This window comes from Atractosteus spatula, chromosome 7 (assembly GCF_055471065.1).
Source record: "Atractosteus spatula isolate fAtrSpa1 chromosome 7, fAtrSpa1.hap1, whole genome shotgun sequence".
Lineage (NCBI taxonomy): Eukaryota > Metazoa > Chordata > Actinopteri > Semionotiformes > Lepisosteidae > Atractosteus > Atractosteus spatula.
This window is the reverse complement of record NC_142712.1, coordinates 63,721,767-63,742,320: the sequence shown is the minus strand read 5'-3', so window position 1 is coordinate 63,742,320 and position 20,554 is coordinate 63,721,767. Positions and strand designations below refer to the sequence as shown.

Genomic DNA, 20,554 nt, shown 5'->3' with positions numbered 1-20,554 from the left:
AAAGTAGTGCTGATTTCACTCTCTGTGGCTGAGAGGCTTCTGGAGAGGTCCCATGCAAAGCTAAACTCTTTTGTTTCTGAATACAACTGTTTCATTTGAAAAAGCTGCAGTGTGATCAGTAAAAATTGAATCAGCTATTGTGTGCTGTTTCAGTCATTAAACATGGGATTCTCTCTGTGGGGATTACCTGTACATCAAAGGCCCTTTTAATACTTGTGGTTGCAGATTAGTTTTGGAATTTATAGCTAGTTACAATAAAAAAAGTTCACATTCAAAATTAAATACAATACAAAGAATGAGAACCAAATATAGTCATATTAGGCTCAAATACTAACATTTTACTAGCACATAAAATAATGCACAATTATACAATATTAATTTATATACTCAAATTTGTCTGACGGACACTTTTTATTTTGTATTTAACCTTATTTCCAAACTGGAGAGAAGATACACTGATCTTTCTTTCAAGCTCATGTGCATGTGAATCCCAAGACAAATTCTCTTTGCTGCTTTTGCAAGTCCCCCTTATTTTACTTCTGACCAGGATTTTAAATGTCTAAAGAATGCCTATAAATTAATCTACAGTACATAAAATAACCCATTATATTCCTGTGAATTATGGATGGAACGTAAGTTTACTAAAGTAAAACTTAATATACCTGTACTAAGGATTGGCATTTTGCAGCTTTAAGTATAGTATTTTTTATTCTCTGTGATAGATGATGTAAAATTCAGGAAATCCACAATCCTTGTGTTACTGCACTGTATATATTTTTGAGTTAGCATCCTTATATACTGGGTGTGTATTGCTCAGTTTAAAAACCCCACTCAGCTGAAAAAAATGCTGGATTCCAGACAGTAATTCTCTGGATATAAGGTATAAGAGTGAAGAGAGGCTATTATTTTCTGTGGTTGAGGAAAAGATCTGCATTTTGAAAAAACTAGTATTGCCATCAAGATCTCCTGTGATCTAGCTTTTGAAGTAATATTTTGTCTACACAAATTATGAACTGTAGTTCTAACAGATCATAGAACATGTTCAAAGATATCTCAGCAACAGAGTTGTGACCCTGCTTGGTAATGTGCTATCACTCACCAGTTTCCCATCGTCTGTAAGTCTTGGCCTCAGATAATTAGTGTAAGTGCCCACTATGCAACGGTTCTGAAATATTGTCAATATTCTCATTGTACTAACAGATTTTTGTAATTTCACCTTTTTAGTTTTTTCTTTACATTTACTGTTAAACTGAGCTTTCTAAAGAAGTATAGCTTATAGTGCATCTCTAAATTTAAACTAAGGTGTTCTGAATTTAAATGTAATATTCATTTTACTTTTCAAACAAACACTCCTAAATTCCAGGTTTTATTTAAAAGGAGAATAAGGACATACCTTTTTTTCCATTTTAAAATACAACTGTCTCCAGTATTTCTGAAATAGCACCCATCTGTAGCAGATGCCACCGAGTAGTTTCCATTTTTCAATATCTTACTCATTTAGAAGATAAACTTCTTCATATTACTAACCCAACCATGGGGTACAAATCTAGGCATTCCAGCTAGTATAAGGATAGACTTTTATCTCTGAAGGGTTTGCAACAATGTTTTAGCTTCAAAGAAACAAGAGCAACATGAAAAACAGCTGAGATCCATACAAACTATTAACATCTAGTTAATAGGAGGCAGAGCGGTAGCTCTGTGGCTCAGGATCTGCGCCTGTGGCTGGAAGGTTGCTGGTTCATATCCCATGGCCGGCAGAGGAATCCTACTCCGTTGGGCCCCTGAGCAAGGCCCTTAACCCCAACTGCTCCAGGGGCGCTGTATAAAATGGCTGCCCCTGCGCACTGACCCCCAGCTTCTCTCTGTCTGTGTGTGTCATAGAGAGCAAGATGGGGTACGCAAAAAGACAAATTCCTAAGACAAGAAATTGTATATGGTCAATAAAGTGATCTTATCTTAACATCTATTATGTACCAAGATCCAAAGAAGTAAAAAAAGATTTCTCAGGAAACAGATTGAATGTAAGTGATTTCACTTTAATGTTAAATGGAATGCACTGCTTAAATGGGCATCAGTTGTACACGACAGGGCTGGTTTATTGTGATCCCAGAAATGGAACTTGGAAGTGTGGTGCTCCAGGCTCAGACACCATCTTGGATGTACACAACTCCAACCTGGCGCCTGGCTTCGTCCATGATTTCGGTCAGGAGAGCAGAGTCAGCCAGTGTCATGTGAGGGCTCTCCTTAAGACCTGGAAAACAGCATCTTTCGTTAACATCCCACATTAAACGGCAACAAACTGTTTTTCTCTATGCTCTATCCATCCAGAATGGTAATGGTTCTTCAACTCGATATTTATTGTGATAGCTTTCAACCAAGAATCATCTGTAATTAGAATGAAAAACAATTAGGGGCTGCACAGCCTAGATTGTTTTTGTATTAGGTATTGATTTGATTTAAAACTCGTGTCTGAGCAATAATGAAATAGCCATGAGTTGTTTCACAACAATTGGTTTTATATTTTCCAGCCTTCTTGTGTTTTATAGAACATACTTCTATTTAAACAAGTCTGATGCTGTTTAAGATGGAAGTTCAGTTTTCAAACCTATGTTATAGGAAGCAAAGGAACAAGTAAAGGTTTATTCCATGCTGAAAAGAGAAGAAAAGAAACAACCTGAAGAAGGCTCCACAGCCAAAACGTGTTTCTTTTCTTCGTTTTTCAGCATGGAATAAAGATTTGCTTCTTGCTTTGCAGCCTACGCGTGCTGATGCAGCTCCCTACTTGAACTAATGTTGTAGAAATCCTAGAAAGTGTATTGAAATTGATTAAGAATTTAGCACAGAGGTCAGTGGTTACTGATAAGAGCAAGACAACTGGTTAGGTATCCCAGATTAGTGATAAGACACCTCTAGCCTTCTGAATTTATATTAATTCAGGGGTGGGAACAAGGTCTTGAGCGTCTCAGGTCCTTCCTTGACTAACTGAACCAGTAACTTGCTAAAATGACGGAATCAGAAATGTCTGTAAGCTGTAAACACATGGTAATTCAAAACCTGCGGCTCTGTGACTTACACTTCCTGCAGGACCAGGTCTGACCACAACTTGATCCAACCCTGGACAACTATGTGCAAACTAGTATGAAACACTAGTCCTAGTCCCGAATTCAAGCTTGACTTTTAAGCATCCCAGAAAGTGAACCATACCTTTCAGAAGACACTGACGGACCTCCTCAGCCTCGTAGCGCATCCCAGTGCTGTTGAGGAAGTTCAGTGGCATAGATGGCTCTGGCAGTGGGTACTGAGTCTTCTCACCGTTCACGACTAATGTTGTAGGGCACCACTGGTGTTCTGGGATCTAGGAAGACAAGCCTGACAGCTTTAAAACACTGATCAGTACCGAGCATGAAATCAGGGCAAAAAATATGGATAGCATTGAATTTGACCATCCCTTGCAAATGCAACTTCCACCAGAAATGCATTAAAATGTGATGCTTGACCAGTGGAAGTAAAATTTAAAACATATGTCCTGATGTACATGATTCAAGACAAGGGTTGTGCCTTCACTGCTTTCCAGCCTATGTGCTAAATGTCAGCATACCTTGATGGTCCCTTTTGTGCCAAAGATGGTGGCTTCATTGGATAGCTGGATAGAAATGGAGCATGTGCATACAGCCATTCTGTTCCTTGAAAACTTCAAGACTACAGCCATTGCTTCGTCAACACCTGAAACATTGATAATAGCGTGTCCGTACTTGATCACCTCCTTCACGGCCCCTACACTTCATGTTGCTGAAAATTATTCAACACTTTCTTGCATGATGCTGAAAATGAATATTGCGAAGATAAAATCTGTATTCAAGCATGATATGAGCAACAGACATTTCTTTCTAATTACACTTCTTCAGTCACACCACATGCCAAAGAGAGTGATACGGCGACAATGACATAGCAAACAATCTATCACTCAAACATCCTGTAAAAGGCATCTGGTAGTTTTTATGACAGAGCAAATGATCTTTGGCCCCAAGAGCACAGTACACAGCTTCCTACCAGTATTCAGACAGACTCCAGTGGCATTAATTGACTCAGGCTTCTCTCCGTTAAAAACCATGCACACAAACTGCAAGCAATAGACCCCAATATCCAGCAGAGCTCCTCCCCCCAGCTCCTTTTCTACGGCCCGAGGAATGTGTTGCAGGGGAGCTCCAAAGCTAACGTCCACCAGCTTGACCTCCCCTATAGCCTCCTGGGCCAGGAGATTGCTGATCTGGATGGACGCTGGGAAGAAACGCGTCCACACTGCCTGAGGGAGGAACAAAAGAAACCATACTTATGCATACTGTCCAAGTCCAATTACACGGTGGCATCAGTTAAATCCAATGGCTGCGTTGCATGAGCATTTTCCTGATCACCCAAAATGCTCGCTAAATCTCTGCTGCATTTTCCAAAACAACTGTGTGTCCAATAGAGACTAACCTCCATTAGAAACACATCGTTCTCCTTTGCTGCCGCTATAAGCTGCTGCACCTCTCTGGAGTTCATGGCGAGGGGTTTCTCGCACAACACATTCTTCTTGGATCTTAGGAATATGAGGCCCACCTTGAGGTGTTGAGGGTGAATCAGTCCAAGATAAATCACATCTGCCAAGAAAAACGAGCTGCAATTAAACACTGACGTTTGAGGTCTGGATGCAAAACTGCCTGCTTAATAACATAAAATGCTATAAACACCTTCCACTTCCCACTTGTTAACTATCAATCTCCATGGATGGTTTCATTTCAAATAACACCACACACTGTTCGCTGTTCAAATTAGAGACGTCTTTCCCCAGCTGAAAGAAAAAGTTAAATGAAACAGAAATAGCAAAATTAAAATCACAATTCAGGTGGACTGATTTTTATTTTAAACTGTGGGAAACACTAAATGACTATTGTGCACTTGCTACTTCATTGACTTGGCTGCCATTTTTATCCTAAGCAACCTGTTTTTGCACCCATTGATACAGTGTGGTCGACAGGTAAACCTACAAGAAGATCTATATTTCTGTACCATCTGTCAGATCGCTCATTTCATCACTCTGTAATTCCCTCTTACTTTATACCAGGCTTTAATTATTTTGCAGAGCAGAAGTGTGCTGTGTTCAGATCTGCTCTTCACAGTCACGAGGTTACCCACCTATTTCTGCATCCTTGGCCAGTTTCTCGTAGCTATCGTAGGCTCGAGGAATGCCATGCCTCTGAGCAAACTCTTGGGCACGCTGGAGGTCGCGTGCTGCTACTGCCACAACCTGAGAAAAACAAGGACCTTCTCAGACTGACACTACCAGAACAAGCTTTAAATGACATGTTGGTGTTACTAAAAGAAAAACAGGATTAGGGTCTTACTCTGCTTAGACAATCCTAGAGAGAAAGGATGGGGGATGTGTGACCACTGTTGGGAATCTATATGTGATGTATAACAAACACGTTAGAATTAAATTCAGTACACATGCAATATACATGTGTGTGTGTGTGTTCTTTCAGTCTGTAATTTAGTTCAATTCAAGTTTATTGTCATTATATTCATATAATTAATTATATTATTTGAAAAATAGTATTTGATAAAGGCAGTCCGTTGTTTATCACCATTATACTAACTATGGGTTAATACAAAATTAGGAGTTTTTACAGTATTTTTTAGTTTTAAAAATTTAATTTAGTTTTAGAAATGGTTTATATTTGTATTCGTGGAATAGTTTTGGTGCGCTTTTATTCTGATTATTACGGTCAAACTGTGACTTTTATGTAACCATCAGAGCAAGCTCAGCACATTGCAGCTAATTACAGAACTAGCCAAAAAAAAACAACTTCGCGCACTTTTTTATCGTTAAATAATTTATAATTTACAAAATTAGCGAACCAAGTGTAATATAAGGACTCTAACATTTGCTCTGTTTTGCAAGTGTCACTAAGGGTATTGGTTGTAGTCATGTATACACTTAGAACGTGTCATTTCAAAAACATGGAATATATTGTTTAAAACCTCGATACGTCTTTTACTAAGAAGCCTTCTCTTAAGGTAAACGCCTGGAACCTACAAAACTTGCAACGAAGAAACGTGCAAGAACGCTGCACTGAAAATATCAAAACTTTTGAAGCGACCTACCTCGTGGTCTGCCGGAAGAAGTGTTTTCAAGGCCACAGTGAAATCGTGGCTGATTTTACCTGCACCGCAGATCCCCCACCTAGTTGCCATGTTCTCACTGGACTGGTGTACGTATGAGTCGGAGAGTTGAGACACTGAACATGATCACTGCCCTCGGCGACAAATTACATCTCCAGCAGGTGGAGCCAAACTTCACTGCTCCTACAATTACTATTTCCAATGTGTTTCTATTTTACCTTTTTGTTTTTACCAGATTCACACAGAAGAAAACAGCACACCGATAGATAGTGCATAAATGTTAGCAGCAATTCCTAAGTTGTTCAGTCATCTGAAAACAAGATACAACCACAAAGAATATTTTTAATAGTATCACTGTAAACAATATTAAAATCGTTACAATTATTGCAAGGATTATTAGCGTTATCATGATTAAATGTATACACTAATACCGCTGTTTAAGATCTTTCTGCCAGTGATCAGACAGTGCCAGCCTTTCTGACACTGCAGGTGTTATGGCAGTTTATAAAGAACATTGACATTAGAAAAAAAATAAGCCTCGGCGCTGTGGTGTGCTGATGAGACTCGGAAAATTTTAAAATGCATACCGCGAGAAATGCAAAACAGTTTTAGGGATAAGGAAGAATCATACAGTAAGCGGACAGTAAGGCTATTACTGCTGTTTCGTACAGGGAGGTTTTGAATGCTTGTTGTTTGTACTAGCTTCATCATTATGCAAAAAGCAATATAAAATGTACGTGCGTACAATGCAAGAGAGGTTAAATTAATGTCGCAGAAGGTGGCGGACATCTGGAGTAGTGCGCTCAGTTCTGGGCAGCGCTTTGCACGAGAGACCAGAAGAGTTCAAGAAAGGCCCGACAGCAGCAACTTGACTTATTTCAGTGCTTACAGAGATAAAGTAGAAGGAACCAAATCTTTTAATTTCAGTTCAAGATGTCTAAGCGGGAATCTCATTTAGATCTTCAATATTTAAAGGGACCTATTGAGGTAAATCACAGTTTATACATTTATTATATATATATATATCAAATTGATATATTTAAAAGTCGGTTTTACGCCAATATTAGAAATACGTCCTCATGTACGAGGCTCCTGTAGGGCTCTTCTAATGCGGGGAATACATTAGCAAGGCACATGGTGGAGACCTCAGGAGCCTTCTTCGAGCTCTAGATTGTTTTCAATCCATAAATAACAAGCATTAATCGGCTAAATGGTCTTGGAATCGTCATAAACGGGTCTTATTTTCTCATGTTAGAAGTTTTACCTGTTGTATTGTTATTTCGATTTTTTTTTTTGGACGACATAAAAATAAATAGCGAAAATGAGTGAGATACAGTATTAAAGAAGAAAAGATTCCAGAAGAGGGCGACAAAGTCTCTGTGTGCACCTATATGTGTAACTACTATAAAAACCGCATTAAGCGTGTCACACGACTTGAAGAAGAACTATAAAATATAATTTATTTGATGTTAACGTGATTTGGTCACACACACTCACAACTGAATACAAGCCAGCGTGAGACTTCACAAAACTAATTCCACAGAGCGCTTGGCGTTCTGGTTTCCAAGGTAACGGAGGTGTGTTGACAACGAAGCAGAAGGGTCAGGTAGGCTGGGGGTCTCTAGCTGATCAAAACACGGATGGTAAGCAGTTAAAAAGTATTATTGTTATTATAAGTATGAACAAAGTCCTATCTTAAGTGAAATAACAGTACAAGAGCAATAACAATAATGCTACGATCGGTAATCTTTGCCTTACGGTAAAAATCTATACGTGTATTAGATAAAGAGCTCGGTGTTGTAAGACAATTTGTTTTTATCTTAACTCACAATTAGTATCTCTAACTTCCAGAATTCATTTTCTAAGCAAATAATTAATCGGTACTGTTTGTGGTCGTTTGCGAATCTTGAGTGAAAGTTAACTTTCAAGTGAACTTCTGGTTTCTTTCTTTTTTAGGTGGAAAACGTCGGTATAGGGATTTAATTCTTGCCACAGTCAAGTCAACGCAGGGTGCTTTCTACACTGCTTAGATTGGACCTCGCCTGCTGTTGGATGCGGTTTGATAGGTCTTGAGTGAACAGAATGAACTCGGGTTCGGGGGCAGAGAGTGAGGCAGGAGAGGAGTCTGGGAAGGAGGAGGAAGAGGAGGACGGAGACTCGCTGGTTCAGGGGTCGGGGGCGGAACGGTCAGGGGTTCCTGAGGAAGAGCGACCCCTACGACCTCTAGGGGCAGGGGCAGAAGCACATGAGGACCCCAGGACGGGAGAGAGGGGTGAGGAGAGCCCCAGAGACGAGCGAGGCCAAACACCTGTCAGGAGACTAGGCGGAGAGAACCGCAGTCCCACGTCGGACTCCCACAGGAAAATAAAGAAGAGAAAAAAATCACGGTAAATTGCACAGTTTCTCTGATGCAAGAGTTACCCTAGTCGAAAAGCACTTTGTGTCGTTGTTTTAAAATTTAATAAAGCTAGAAGATTTATCTTTGTGTCTTAAGAAGAATCTCTATAGCCCAAAATATTCCTGGACCATCACCAGCAAAACAATGTATTTTTTTTCTATTCAAAAAGTCGTTGTAATTTTATTTAAGGGTCACTTGCATGTATATTTTTATATTAAATATTAGTGGAATGGAATCTGATCCAGTTTTTATTTTTAGGTCCCTGGGAATAAACCTGACTAACTGCAAGTATGAGAGTGGTAAGGAAACCTGAGAGATATTTTTTCACAAAGTTTGTTTTTCCACCTACTTAACCTCTTCCGGTAGCAGGCATTTGAGCTGCATTGTCCTTGACATTCTTCTTGTATGGTGGGGGTTGTTTTCTTTAAGTATGAAGGAGCACGTAAAATGAGCTTGAACACCTGTAGTGTTTGAACTATTGTGTCAAAGGTACCCTCACATAGCTGTAACATCTGTTTTTGGTTTGGTTTTGGATTGCATTGAGACCTTTTTTGCTGATTTGGGGTGAGCTGGGGTTGCACTTCCAATTTAAAACTTAGTTCAGTTTGTTCTGTATGGTTCCCACTCTTTCTAATTTTCCCAAAGCTTAGCTCTATCTTCTAGAAGTGTTTTATTTTATTTTGTCAAAATGTTGTATTATATGATTGGACAAAAGTAAATCTAACTATGCCATATATATGTATTGATTTTGGATAGCAGACAGGAAGATTGGACATTGCCTGCAGTAGTGGAAATGTAATATTGAACTGCTGTCCCTCCTCGAGGTGTCATGTTTTACCCTTTTGTCCACCAAAGAAAGGAGTGTCTGGCTTGTGTGTCCCGTTAAACTGGCACAAAGAGATCCCACAGGAGGCCGTGTGAGAACCTTGATAATAATAATAGCTTACACTTATATAGAGCTTTTATGGACACTCCACTCAAAGCGCTTTACAGGTAATGGGGATCCCCTCCACCACCACCAGTGTGCAGCCCCACCTGGATGATGTGACAGCAGCCATAGTGCACCAGAACGCTCACCACACACCAGCTCTCAGTGAGGAGGAGAGCAGAGTAATGAAGCCAGTTCATAGATAGTTCATAGGAGGCCATGATTGGTAAAGGGCAATGGGAAATTTGACCAGGAAGCCGGGGTAACACCCCTACTCTTTTCGATGTCCTCAGAGAGTCAGGACCTCGGTTTTACATCTCATCCGAAGGACAGCGCCTTTTTACAGTATAGTGTCCCCACCACTGTACTGGGGCATTAGGAGCAGGCAGGGTGAGCGCCCCCTACTGGTCCCTCTGATACCTCTTCCAGAAGCAACCATAGTTTTTCCCAGCAGGTCTCCCATCCAAGTACTGACCAAGCTCACACCTGCTGAGCTTCAGTGGGTTGTCAGTTGTGTGCTGCAGGGTGATATTGCTGCTGATACAGTATGTTGATGTCTGTGTGTTGACAGTGAGAAGAGCCGCCCAGGCAGTAGGCCTGAGGGAAGCAAGTGAGGAGGAGGGCTGGATTGTCTGCTGGACAGACTTCTCTGTCTCCATGGAGAGAGTCATGGACATGAAGAGGTACCAGGTATGAGAGGCTAGAGATCTATGGACTGTTCTTAGTAACACTAAACCTAATGAGTCAGATGTGTAATTCTAACACTGTATCACTTTTTCCTAAAATACCTTTATCTTTGATTAAGATTTATAAAGCTGCTGTATATTGTTTATAGTAATGCATATATATATACAGTATATATTTATGCATTCAGTTTTAATTTTTTGAAGAGAAACACCACTTTTTTGGCAGTCCACTAAAGTAAGATTTATTAGTACCTATAATTTAATACCACTCTGCATGAAGAAAAATATTTACTTTAAATGTAGATTTATTCTGCTAAAAGTTCTCAGTGGAATTTTAGAGAAAGGGAAAAAATAACACTCTTTGAAGATAATTTGAAATCACTTTCTTTTTTTTTTTAAAAAATAGAAAATAAACCATTTTCCTGGGATGAGTGAGATCTGCCGCAAAGACCTCCTAGCCAGAAATATGAACAGGATGCTGAAGCTTTTCCCCAAGGATTACAACATCTTTCCAAAAACTTGGTGCCTGCCATCTGAGTAAGATATAATTATGATGATGATAATGATTTATAATAATAATGATAATAATGATTTTGCTCATTCCTTTGTCTAAAGGGATGTACATCCAAAATAGTAACAAAACTGCAAGAATTAGCATAATGCAAATAAAATGTTTTGATTAATTAAACCAGCAATATATTGTCACACAAAAAAAGATGTTGAATCTACAAAATAAGGAGGCTTTTCAATTAGGTAATGGAATCAGATCCTGACATCAGCCTGCTATGCAAGCAAATTATAAAGATTAATGATTCCACCCCCCCAAAATCAGGGATTACTGATTTTAGCTTGTCATGTCTGTTATTCCCCAATAGTTCCAACATGTTGGAGCTAATATTATTCATAATACATAATATTCTCCAAAAGCTTGATAACAAAATAATAACTATAAAGCTTATAAAATCATATTAGTTAACAATAAATAATACACATGCAATAATTCAATATTACACAATCTACAATAGTAACACTATGAACAAATGTTTACAGATCTGTAAATGTGAGTCCCCTACCTTCTGTTTACTGTACATAGGAAATTCCAGAATGATATCCCTATAATCTAGGTATAACAAAACCTCTTAACAGCCCAAAGACAGAGAACATCAGTTCTAATAAACAATTTGGATCCTAACCAGAACTAAATGTCCCTCTCTAAATGGATGCTCACAAAGGAATGGGAACCAATACATCCTAATTTAGGACAGATGTTGTTTTTTTTTGCATTGAGATTAGAATAAAAAAGCTGCTTCTCTAATAAAGCTCAGAGCCCAATACTCCTTCAGTGTTCAGATTACCTGGGCAAAATCTGGTTTTGTCTGAAAGGCATCCTCCCATGGCACAAATATCTGGTGATGATGAAGCTGGATAATGATAATGTTGCTTTTTCTCTGTTCTTGCATCCCATAAAGTCTGCATGCCTCTACCTGTATTTGTAATATGGTTAATCTCTACAGTTTAATGACCTCCTTAGGAGGTGTTGAATATGAATATTTTTTAACATGGCTTAATGATTTAACAGTGAAGTTGATTAATGCGGGTAAATTATTAGGAACACTGCTTTAATTATCCGTACTTTTGGCCATGTTTACATGACTTATAGCTCAAGGACAACAAAATAATAGCCATTGTTTCAAACCTTCAGAATGAGGCAATCAAGCTGAGAATTGTAGACAAAATAATTCCAGCTGAAACTTAGCTGCCCCCCGTTTCATAATGATATTATACACTTAGAAAAACAATAAAGACAGTGAATATAGTAAATGTAAGAACAAACTTCTAAAAACCTAAAAGTAAAGTTTGAAAGCAGTCCAAACAACAATACTGTTCGGAAGACATTTTGAATCTAAAGGTAAAATAATAGACAGCAAAGTAACAGTTTTTTCATTATGTTTAGATGTCATTATGTCCGGATGTTCTTTTTAAGTCATAAATTCAATGTTGGATCTTTTAGAGATGAGCTAACTTATCCACACTGTGAATGAAAGGGTTATATTATCTTCAGGCTAAAGACACTGTCTTCTAACTGCAGAAAATGATTTCTTGGTGAAGATGATTGTAGTGAAAGAGAGCAGAGTACAGTACTGAAGAGAGAGCAGTAGGAATGTGGGTGAAAAGATTACCGTATTATAATAGAGGATTATCATCTTCGTTGAGCTTCACAGCCCATATTCAAATCCCCTATCACCAATGGCTTTGACATGTGAAAAAATTCTTAAGACGGAAAGTTTAAAAAAATTTCTATGAAATGCTGACAAAAACATAAAAAAAGGTGCCGATAGCACTTCATTGTTTTGTTATATTCAGAGCATAATTAATCTTTTTCAAATCATTCCGAAAATGAGAGAAAGAGTTCAAAATAAATACCTATTTCCAATATCAATACCAGTATTAATGGGAAAGAAATCAGATCTGGTTTCAAAATTCTCCTCCTATTTTACAGTTACATTGATTTCCAGGCATACTGTCGGGCGAAGAGGAACAAGACGTTCATCTGCAAGCCGGACAGCGGCTGTCAGGGAAAAGGAATCTACATCACCCGCAACCTCCGGGACATCAACCCTGACGAGCACATCGTCTGTCAGAGCTACATCTCCAAGGTAACTGCTTATCTCCAGGGTAACCATCTGTCCGCAGCAGCCTGGCTGGCAACATATCTGCCTGTCCACATTGCTAGAGGAAGGATGGAAAATCTACTACTGGGGTGGTGTTGGGGGGGCAGCAGGATTGCAAACTGTTACTGGTGTTGTAGAAGCTTTTGAGCCACAAATAGCCACAAACAGCAATTTCACAAAAGGAAAAACACTGCCATGAAATATTTTCCTTATTAGAATTGTAACATATTATATCGCAGAGTGTTGAAGCAAACAACAGTATTGTGTAGGGATTTATTTAGACCACTTTGACCACATTTGGCTTTTTGTACCATAATGAGTACCTGAAAAGCATAGGTTGTTATAGGTGAATTAGGGGGTTAAAGTTCAAATAATAATCTTGTGCTGATCACTCACATTAGTGAGAGTAGTGTTCTTAAAATATTCAAGGGTTGACTAAAAGTTTTATATTTTAAGTTGTAATCTTGTTTTAAAAATAAATACCATTTCCTTAACATCCATTGATGGCCACAGTATATCTTCCTGAATTCTTAATCACTACTATTGTTCCACATTACTGTTTAAGTTGGGGGCTCCTGTATAAACAGATTGGAAAGTGGTTCCCTCTGGGTATAAAAAGGATATAAACTCCTAATCTCTCCTGCAGCCCTTCATCATTGACGGCTATAAATTTGACCTGCGTCTGTACGTGCTAGTGACCTCCTGTGACCCCCTGAGAGTGTTCCTGTACCAAGAGGGGCTAGTGAGATTTGCCACCTCCAGGTACAGCCATCCCCACAGCAGCAACCTGGTAATGTATCTTCTCCTCCACAGCCTTCTGCCTCCCTTGTGTATGTGTCTGTGCTGCTGTGGCTGTGTGTGAATGTGAATTTGTAGTTAACTAACACCTTTGATATGCAACACACTTTGAATCTGAGAGTGAACAAATCATTCTTGATATTTGAAATGTACATTCCGTGTAATTTACAATGGAGATTTGGGTAGACAAAACTGACTACAGAAGATATCATTAAAATAAAGATTTTCTTAAGTGGTGTAGTCAATATGATTCAATAGGATTTTTAAAATTATTTATTTAATATTTTGTTCATCACATCGGGTATATTAACATTATGTTTTTTTCAGTATTAAAATTTAGTCAGTGCAAAGTCTCTGCTATGTTGTCTCTTTCTTTGGTCTAGGATGACATTTGCATGCATTTGACAAACTATGCCATCAATAAACATAATGACAACTTCATCCATGATGAGGAGACAGGAAGCAAAAGGTCAGCATCTTGCAGGAGATGGCTCTATTCAAACATTTTTTTTACTAGACTTCATTTACATTTCATGTTCTTCTTGCCTACTATAATGTGAGCAGCCTTGAATCTGATTTGAATTTAGAAACGCCATCTTCCCCTGGTCTATACAGGAAGCTGTCAACTTTAAAGGAATGGCTAGAGCTTCATGGCTATGACATACAGGCACTGTGGAGCAACATGGAGGATGTGATAATCAAGACCCTGATATCTGCCCATCCCATCCTGAAGCACAATTACCGCACTGGCTTCCCCAACCAGCTGGGACCAAGTTCCTGCTTTGAGATCCTGGGTTTTGACATCCTGCTGGACAGCAAACTGAAACCCTGGCTCTTGGAGGTATGCTGGGGGTTATCCCAGTCCAGTAGTATCTTCTTACTGTTCGGATGCGGATGTTGAGTTTTTCACCTGGGACGGCCTGACTTAGTTTCACATACCTTTTTTTAGCAATGGGGTAGAAAACAACTTATTGCCCTGATTTACAACGTAATATAGATAGGAACAAGTAATAGGTTTATTCCATCCTGAAAAGAGAAGAAAGAACAACGTTTTGGCCATGGAGCCTTCTTCAGGTGTGGATGACTTCTTCTTTCTTCTCTTGCAGCATGGAATAAACCTATTACTTGTTCCTTTGCAGCCTATGCATGCTGACACAGCTACCCACCTGTTATATAGATAGTGTGTTTAAAAGGTAGTGAAAGGAGTGTAAGTACATTGTTGTGTTTTAGTGCTAGGTGTATATGTTGTACAGTACATACATGACTTAATCTGACAAAGCGAAACTTGCTTTCTGCTTGGCCGTCCCACGGCAGGTGAACCACTCCCCCAGTTTTACTACAGACTCTGAGCTGGATCGCCAGGTGAAGGAGGCCCTGCTCACTGACACACTGCGGCTGCTCAACTTGGGTGTCAATGATCGGCGCAGGGTCCTGGAGGAGGACAAGCGCAGGGCCGAAGAGCGCCTGCTGCAGAAACACCAGCCCCCTTGTAGATCTCGGTACAAAGCAGCTGTTTTGTGCCTTGCCCTGCACTAGTCAGCTTTATTCACCAGCTCTACTGTAGGGCGAAATGAACAAGTATTGGACTGTATTAAGGTTTTTCACTTCTGGGATTTTAATTCAAGACTATTCAAATGTGGAAAGATATTGATCCTTAAAGTAAAACTAGGTCTTTTGGGTTTATCTGGATAGTTTTTAATTGTTCTGGGAAAAAAAACCAAATCTAACTTTACAGGTACTATGTTTGTCACAATATCAATCTAGCGCCATCCGTTAATCATGTAATCACTGCTGGGTGATTTAATTTTTTTTATTGCTTTCAGTCTTTTATTTTGGGCTTAAAATAAATGTATAGGACAAAAAGGTAAACTAAAAGAAGAGGATTAATAAATGTAGATAAAAAAGTCAAGTTCAATGTATTGTTTCCATAACCTACTTATAGGATTTAAAAAGCAACTGAACATTCTAAACAGGGTCATAATATATATATATACTGTATAAACAGTAAGGCAACACCCCTAATAGTAGATATATAAAGACATTCAATTACAGTGATATATATTTCAACAACATTGTTTGTAGCCTGTAGAATTGTACACAGGTACTGAAGCTACAGCTATGCTCTAGCAAGTGTTCATCAAAGGCCTCAGGAGAGACTAATTGTTTCAGGTGGAAGTCTTGAGCCAATCTGGATTACTTATTCTTTTGATGCATGTTGCTGTTGTTTCTTTGCTGTCCGTAGGAGGGAGCTTTTTTTGAGTACTCAGGCTTCTTGGCTTGCTGAGCAGGAGAAGCATGAAGAGCAGCACAGCGGGGGCTTTCGTAGGATCTACCCCAGGACTGATTCTGAAAAATATGACAAGTTCCTCCAGCACAGTGTCTCCCTCTTCCAGGAAACTGTAGCCTCCAAAGCTAGGGAGGAGTGTGCCAGGTAGGGAACTTTAAAAAAATGGGTGCAGTCAAAGATGGAGAAAAGGTGATTAAATAAAGAAATGCAGATCGGGGCAAGTAAGGAAAATCACAAGGATTTTGTGTTCTTTCCAACCTAAATGCAGATTTGTAAATAGAAAAATATGCTTCTAAAGATTGAATACTTTACTTCGTTTAGCATTAAGATACCTGTTTTAACAGAGAGTCATCAAGCATTCTCAAGAGACAGTGCTGTTGAGGGTCAGTTGAAACTGAAGATATTCTTAAATATTAGAAATCCTTTCTATTACTACTGTTTTATTAATGCATTTATGCACTTTTACCATGACATGGCAATTAAAACAGAAATGCACTAATTTAAGCAATGGTACAGTGTTACATTTGACACATTATTATTCAATATGAATTCACAAGAAATAATGACGAATGATTAAGCTTTAGGATAGCTGAGGTGAAAGGAGCTGGTTATCATCAGACCTCCAGAGCTTCAAGAACTCCATTACTTGCCGTAGATTTCACTGTTAAACCTGCAAATCTTTGCAGACAAGGGTGTCCCTGTGTGCCCCTCAGGAAGATGCTGGAGGAGCTGCGGGTGAAACAGGAGCTGGGTGGAAGGATTCCGCTCCCAGGAAAGCGAGGCGGCAGGGGGCAGCAGGGAGAGTCTTCCGGGGAAAGAGCCATCAGTCGCAGAATCACACGGCACACAGCCCCTTCCATTGTGAGCACACAGCACAGTCATTAATCATTAGAAGATTAAAGACAAAAGGGGGCCATCATCCTTCCCAAGGGCTCTAATTCAATTAGTCTTTCTCATTGTTGCTCACTGTCTGTGGTTTTCTCTTTCTTGTCCCCTGACTCTGTGTCCGAATCCTGTCTCGCGCCCCTTCCTGGGACGGGGCAGGAGGCCAGCTGGGACTCTTTCAGCCCAGGACTGATTGTTGAGGAGGAAGAGGCAGAGAGGCTGCAAGGCCTAGAGCAGCGGGAGAGTCTGTTGAGGGGACTGGGGGTGGTGGAGCTGGTCTATTGCCTTCTGCAGGCGGGAAACATGTACAGCATCCCTCGAGAGATTGCGAAGCAGCACAACCTGGATAGCCCATGCAGAAGGAAAGTAAGTCCTATGCTGAAGTGATAGGTAACGATAACCATTGTTGTAACATTTTGGCTACACATATGTAAACCTTTCTGTAATATTTCTTTAACATCAAGGAAGACAGCTAGTGTAAGGCATATCAAGCTTAATCCAAACTAAGCTTTGTATACATCTTTATCTATTGTGGCTAAAACACAGACCGAATCTACTTACTCCAAAATAATCCAAACAAGATGAAAGATAAAAATATATATGGTTTTTCATAGCAGTTTACATACAAACATTTGGATGGTAAACTCATAAAAGTGCAGCAGTTTCCCTTTGCTTTTGTTTGCAGGCATCCTTGAAAATGCATGGCTTCTCTTCTCCACTCCACAGAGTGCCTGGTCTTGCCTCTCCTTCCAGGCAAGCTGCTGCATACCCAGTCCAGCTGCAGCCCCTGCCCAGTGGCTCCCAGCTTCGAGACCTGTCCAGCAGGACCCTGCTGCGTGGCCTAGCCAAAATTGGCCAGAAGCAGCTTCACAGACCTTTGAAATGTCCAGGCGAACGAGACCCCACGCAGCTACCCTTGGGAGTGGCCAAGTTGGACCTTTCACTGCAGATGGATGGAACCAGCATGGGACAGAAATATCTGTGTAAGAGCTGTGATTCCTATCTCCTGAACAACTCAAACCTTTCACTCCAGTGTTAAATGCTAATTTCAGTGGTCAAGTTAGTTGAAATTCTGGAAGTATTCAGGAGAAGAAAAGGTAAAGTATTTTACTAATATGTCTTGCAAAGTATGCTTAGAGCATATTCTGCAAACAACTGCAAAAATACATCATTGTAATAATGATAGGACATACGATATAGTTTGGGTGGGTAGCTGCGTCAGCATGCGTGGGCTGCAAAGGAATGAGTAATAGATTTATTCCATGCTGAAAAGAGAAGAAAGGAAACACAACTCCACATATGATATGATGTGAGAGGTCATGGACATATGATATGACATATGATATGATAGGTCATATAGGAAATATAGGACATATGATATGATAGGTCATGGATGAATCTGACACCTAACCATAGCCACCAATTTAAAATAACTCATTTTATAACATTCTATATAGCCCTTTGTATATAAGTAGCATTTCCTGATTTTAAAATACTCCCTACTTCCTTAATGCATTTTGCACTTCCTATTTTATAATAAATATTCTTTCTATTCCATGTCAAGCGTGTGAACACTGTAGCTTTTATCTTTATTTACCAAATGAGACTCTTTCACCTAAAGGTAGCTGCCATGTTTCTTTTTTGCTTCCTTATGCTGTGGATTCGCTCTTAGCTGGCTTTGTTGGGAGATGGCGCTGTCGAAATGTGCTTGCGGGGTCCATGGAAAGCTCTCCCAGTGTTCCCTGTGGTGCTGTGTCCGGTTCCTTGGTTGGCTCAGCTTCATGTCCAGTAGGCCTGCACCTCAGTACCCTTCCAGACCCCCCTCCTTCAGCCCCTGGCACCGAGCCATCTATGTTGCCAGCTGGGCTGGAGGAACTAGAGTCCTCATTCACAAGGTTGGCACATCCTGTGTGATCTTTATTATTCTTGAAGACTTTTCTAAACTTGTTGTTCAGTTTCAGTTTTGTTCATGCCTCCCAATGAAAAAACAAAATATTCTCTTGAGTCAGATTTCTCAGACACTAAATATATATATATATGTCAAATATAGCCATGTGTTATTGAGAAAATTACAAGTTAGAAGTTAACAAGGTAAAAAACAGTCCTAATATTTTACTTAATATTTGTGTTGTAAGCATCTGGAAACCCAACAAAAATATTGTAACAATGAGAATGTATTCTGAGCATTCACCATGATGATAATTAAAAAAAACTTGAAATCCTGCTCTTTCTTATGTTAAACATTTTCCCTTTTTTCTGGTCAAATCCGCAGGAGGCTGAACTGACAGGGGGGACATTTTGCAATTGCATCCTGAACTTCTAGAATAAGAGGGCCTGTGCTTCAGGAGGAGCCTGGGACTGAGACAGCTACTGACTGGGGTTTGGGGACTGCGTCTGATATTGACTTCAGGCTAAGCCATACTGTACTTCTCTGCATCCCCTTAAAACTGTTAACACCACAGCCAGAAAATTCTTGCCATGTTACCACTTTCTGTTGTGTATGTTTACATACATGTCAGAGACATTTTTTAAATTAATGTTTTGTACTTAATAAATTCTTGCACCTTAAAGCAATTCAAATATTTTATTGTAATTTAATTGAATTGTAATTCACATACTGGATGGTTGAAAATATTTCATTTTTCACTGCTTTTCAAAACACTATGATATCAGGACAACTGCATGCCCTGGATCTTTCCTGCTACAGACCTTGAGAGATTTTTCTCCTTTCCACAGCAAGAATGATTTACTGTACATATTCTGTGCTGTTTAAATCTCAAGGAGTTTACTCGTGGGGTTGATTTAAGCACATATTAAGACAGTAATGATCTTACTAAAAAGATTTCATGTATTATTATGGATTAAATCTGTTAGGTCTTGCGATAACACAGCACTACCCCATATCATACTGAAGAACAATGGAGAGTACTTCTGTCTCTCCAGAGTGCTTGTTTGACAATTGACATTCATCTCCAGCACACACTTCATCAAATCACTGAAATTTTCTCCACTTGTAACATTTTTATTTTATTTTGACTATGTCAATAAATCTAGATCCACACATCCATCTTCTAACTGTTTTATCCTATACAGGGTAGCAGGGGAGCAACGGTCACAAGGCAGGATATACCCTGGATGGGATGCCAGTCCTTAGCAGGGCACACACGGACACACACACACCAGGGCCAATCTTCCCAGAAACCTATTAGCTTACCAGGACTGTGGGAGAAAATCCATGTGAGTACAGGACCTCCGTGCAGATAGCAATCCAGGAATTGAACACAGGGTCCCAGTGCTACAAGGCAGCAATGCTAATCACTGTGCCACAGTCCTGCCCCAATACATCTACATTAATTTTTTCAGTTTTTGTTTTTTATCTTGATTGCTTTGAAAGGAATAGAATGAAGAGGGTTCTACTTAAAAAATAATCACTTTTTTGTGTACATTGAAAGGAATAATTTGTAAATGTTATTTAAATTATTTGAAAAATAATAACTTTATTATTTTTTTAGCAAAATGCCCTAAAGCAATACATTTGACTCTACATTGTAAAGTAAAAACAACAGAGAAGAAAAAAGGCCCCACAGCCAAAATGTTTTTGTTTCTATTTTACTTTTTACTTGGCAGCGTGGAATTCACCTGTACTTCTTCCTTTGCCGTTTGCACCCTTACAGTATCTAGCTTGCAACTCTGAATTCCTTATTCATTTCGTAAGTAACACACATCTTTTTAGAATTT

The 20,554-nt window shown here is 39.3% G+C and overlaps 3 protein-coding genes and 1 long non-coding RNA gene across 5 annotated transcripts; 3 read left to right on the top strand and 1 right to left on the bottom strand.

Moving 5' to 3' along the window:
• Positions 1-2,015: 2,015 nt before the first annotated feature.
• Positions 2,016-6,262, bottom strand: dhdh.2 (dihydrodiol dehydrogenase, tandem duplicate 2). 2 transcript variants are annotated; one of them, XM_088921082.1, is made up of 7 exons: positions 6,145-6,262; positions 5,176-5,287; positions 4,477-4,640; positions 4,051-4,303; positions 3,599-3,723; positions 3,205-3,355; positions 2,016-2,251 (listed from the first exon to the last, which is right to left on the bottom strand). In XM_088921082.1, exons 1-7 carry the CDS (start codon positions 6,232-6,234, stop codon positions 2,142-2,144), a joined length of 1,005 nt encoding a protein of 334 aa, XP_088777208.1. In that variant the 5' UTR covers positions 6,235-6,262; the 3' UTR covers positions 2,016-2,141. The 2 variants fall into 2 exon arrangements, with proteins under 2 accessions (XP_088777208.1, XP_088777209.1); XM_088921083.1 differs by having other exon boundaries at positions 4,600-4,640.
• An 828-nt stretch (positions 6,263-7,090) lies between these two features.
• On the top strand, positions 7,091-13,472 carry LOC148831649 (tubulin polyglutamylase TTLL13-like). The gene is made up of 6 exons (XM_088920039.1): positions 7,091-7,149; positions 8,119-8,549; positions 8,819-8,859; positions 10,060-10,178; positions 12,691-12,831; positions 13,434-13,472. Exons 2-6 carry the CDS (start codon positions 8,245-8,247, stop codon positions 13,470-13,472), a joined length of 645 nt encoding a protein of 214 aa, XP_088776165.1. The 5' UTR covers positions 7,091-7,149; positions 8,119-8,244.
• A 765-nt stretch (positions 13,473-14,237) lies between these two features.
• Positions 14,238-16,792, top strand: LOC148831648 (tubulin polyglutamylase ttll6-like). The gene is made up of 3 exons (XM_088921093.1): positions 14,238-14,485; positions 14,959-16,075; positions 16,645-16,792. Exons 1-2 carry the CDS (start codon positions 14,327-14,329, stop codon positions 15,178-15,180), a joined length of 381 nt encoding a protein of 126 aa, XP_088777219.1. The 5' UTR covers positions 14,238-14,326; the 3' UTR covers positions 15,181-16,075; positions 16,645-16,792.
• A 1,696-nt stretch (positions 16,793-18,488) lies between these two features.
• Positions 18,489-19,390, top strand: LOC148831647 (uncharacterized). The gene is made up of 2 exons (XR_016091323.1): positions 18,489-18,711; positions 19,089-19,390. It is a non-coding gene; the product is annotated as an uncharacterized LOC148831647 (long non-coding RNA).
• Positions 19,391-20,554: the final 1,164 nt, after the last annotated feature.

Excerpts from the sequence above, each read along its gene's own strand:
- LOC148831648 (XM_088921093.1), top strand. The coding sequence starts at position 14,327 with ATGGAGGATGTGATAATCAAGACCCTGATATCTGCCCATCCCATCCTG. Across the intron at positions 14,486-14,958 it reads TGAAACCCTGGCTCTTGGAG|GTGAACCACTCCCCCAGTTT; the intron begins GTATGCTGGGGG and ends GTCCCACGGCAG.
- dhdh.2 (XM_088921082.1), bottom strand. The coding sequence starts at position 6,234 with ATGGCAACTAGGTGGGGGATCTGCGGTGCAGGTAAAATCAGCCACGAT. Across the intron at positions 5,288-6,144 it reads TTCTTCCGGCAGACCACGAG|GTTGTGGCAGTAGCAGCACG; the intron begins GTAGGTCGCTTC and ends TGTTTTTCTCAG. Across the intron at positions 4,641-5,175 it reads GGCCAAGGATGCAGAAATAG|ATGTGATTTATCTTGGACTG; the intron begins GTGGGTAACCTC and ends TTTTCTTGGCAG.
- LOC148831649 (XM_088920039.1), top strand. The coding sequence starts at position 8,245 with ATGAACTCGGGTTCGGGGGCAGAGAGTGAGGCAGGAGAGGAGTCTGGG. Across the intron at positions 8,550-8,818 it reads AAGAAGAGAAAAAAATCACG|GTCCCTGGGAATAAACCTGA; the intron begins GTAAATTGCACA and ends TTTTATTTTTAG. Across the intron at positions 10,179-12,690 it reads TGGACATGAAGAGGTACCAG|GCATACTGTCGGGCGAAGAG; the intron begins GTATGAGAGGCT and ends ATTGATTTCCAG.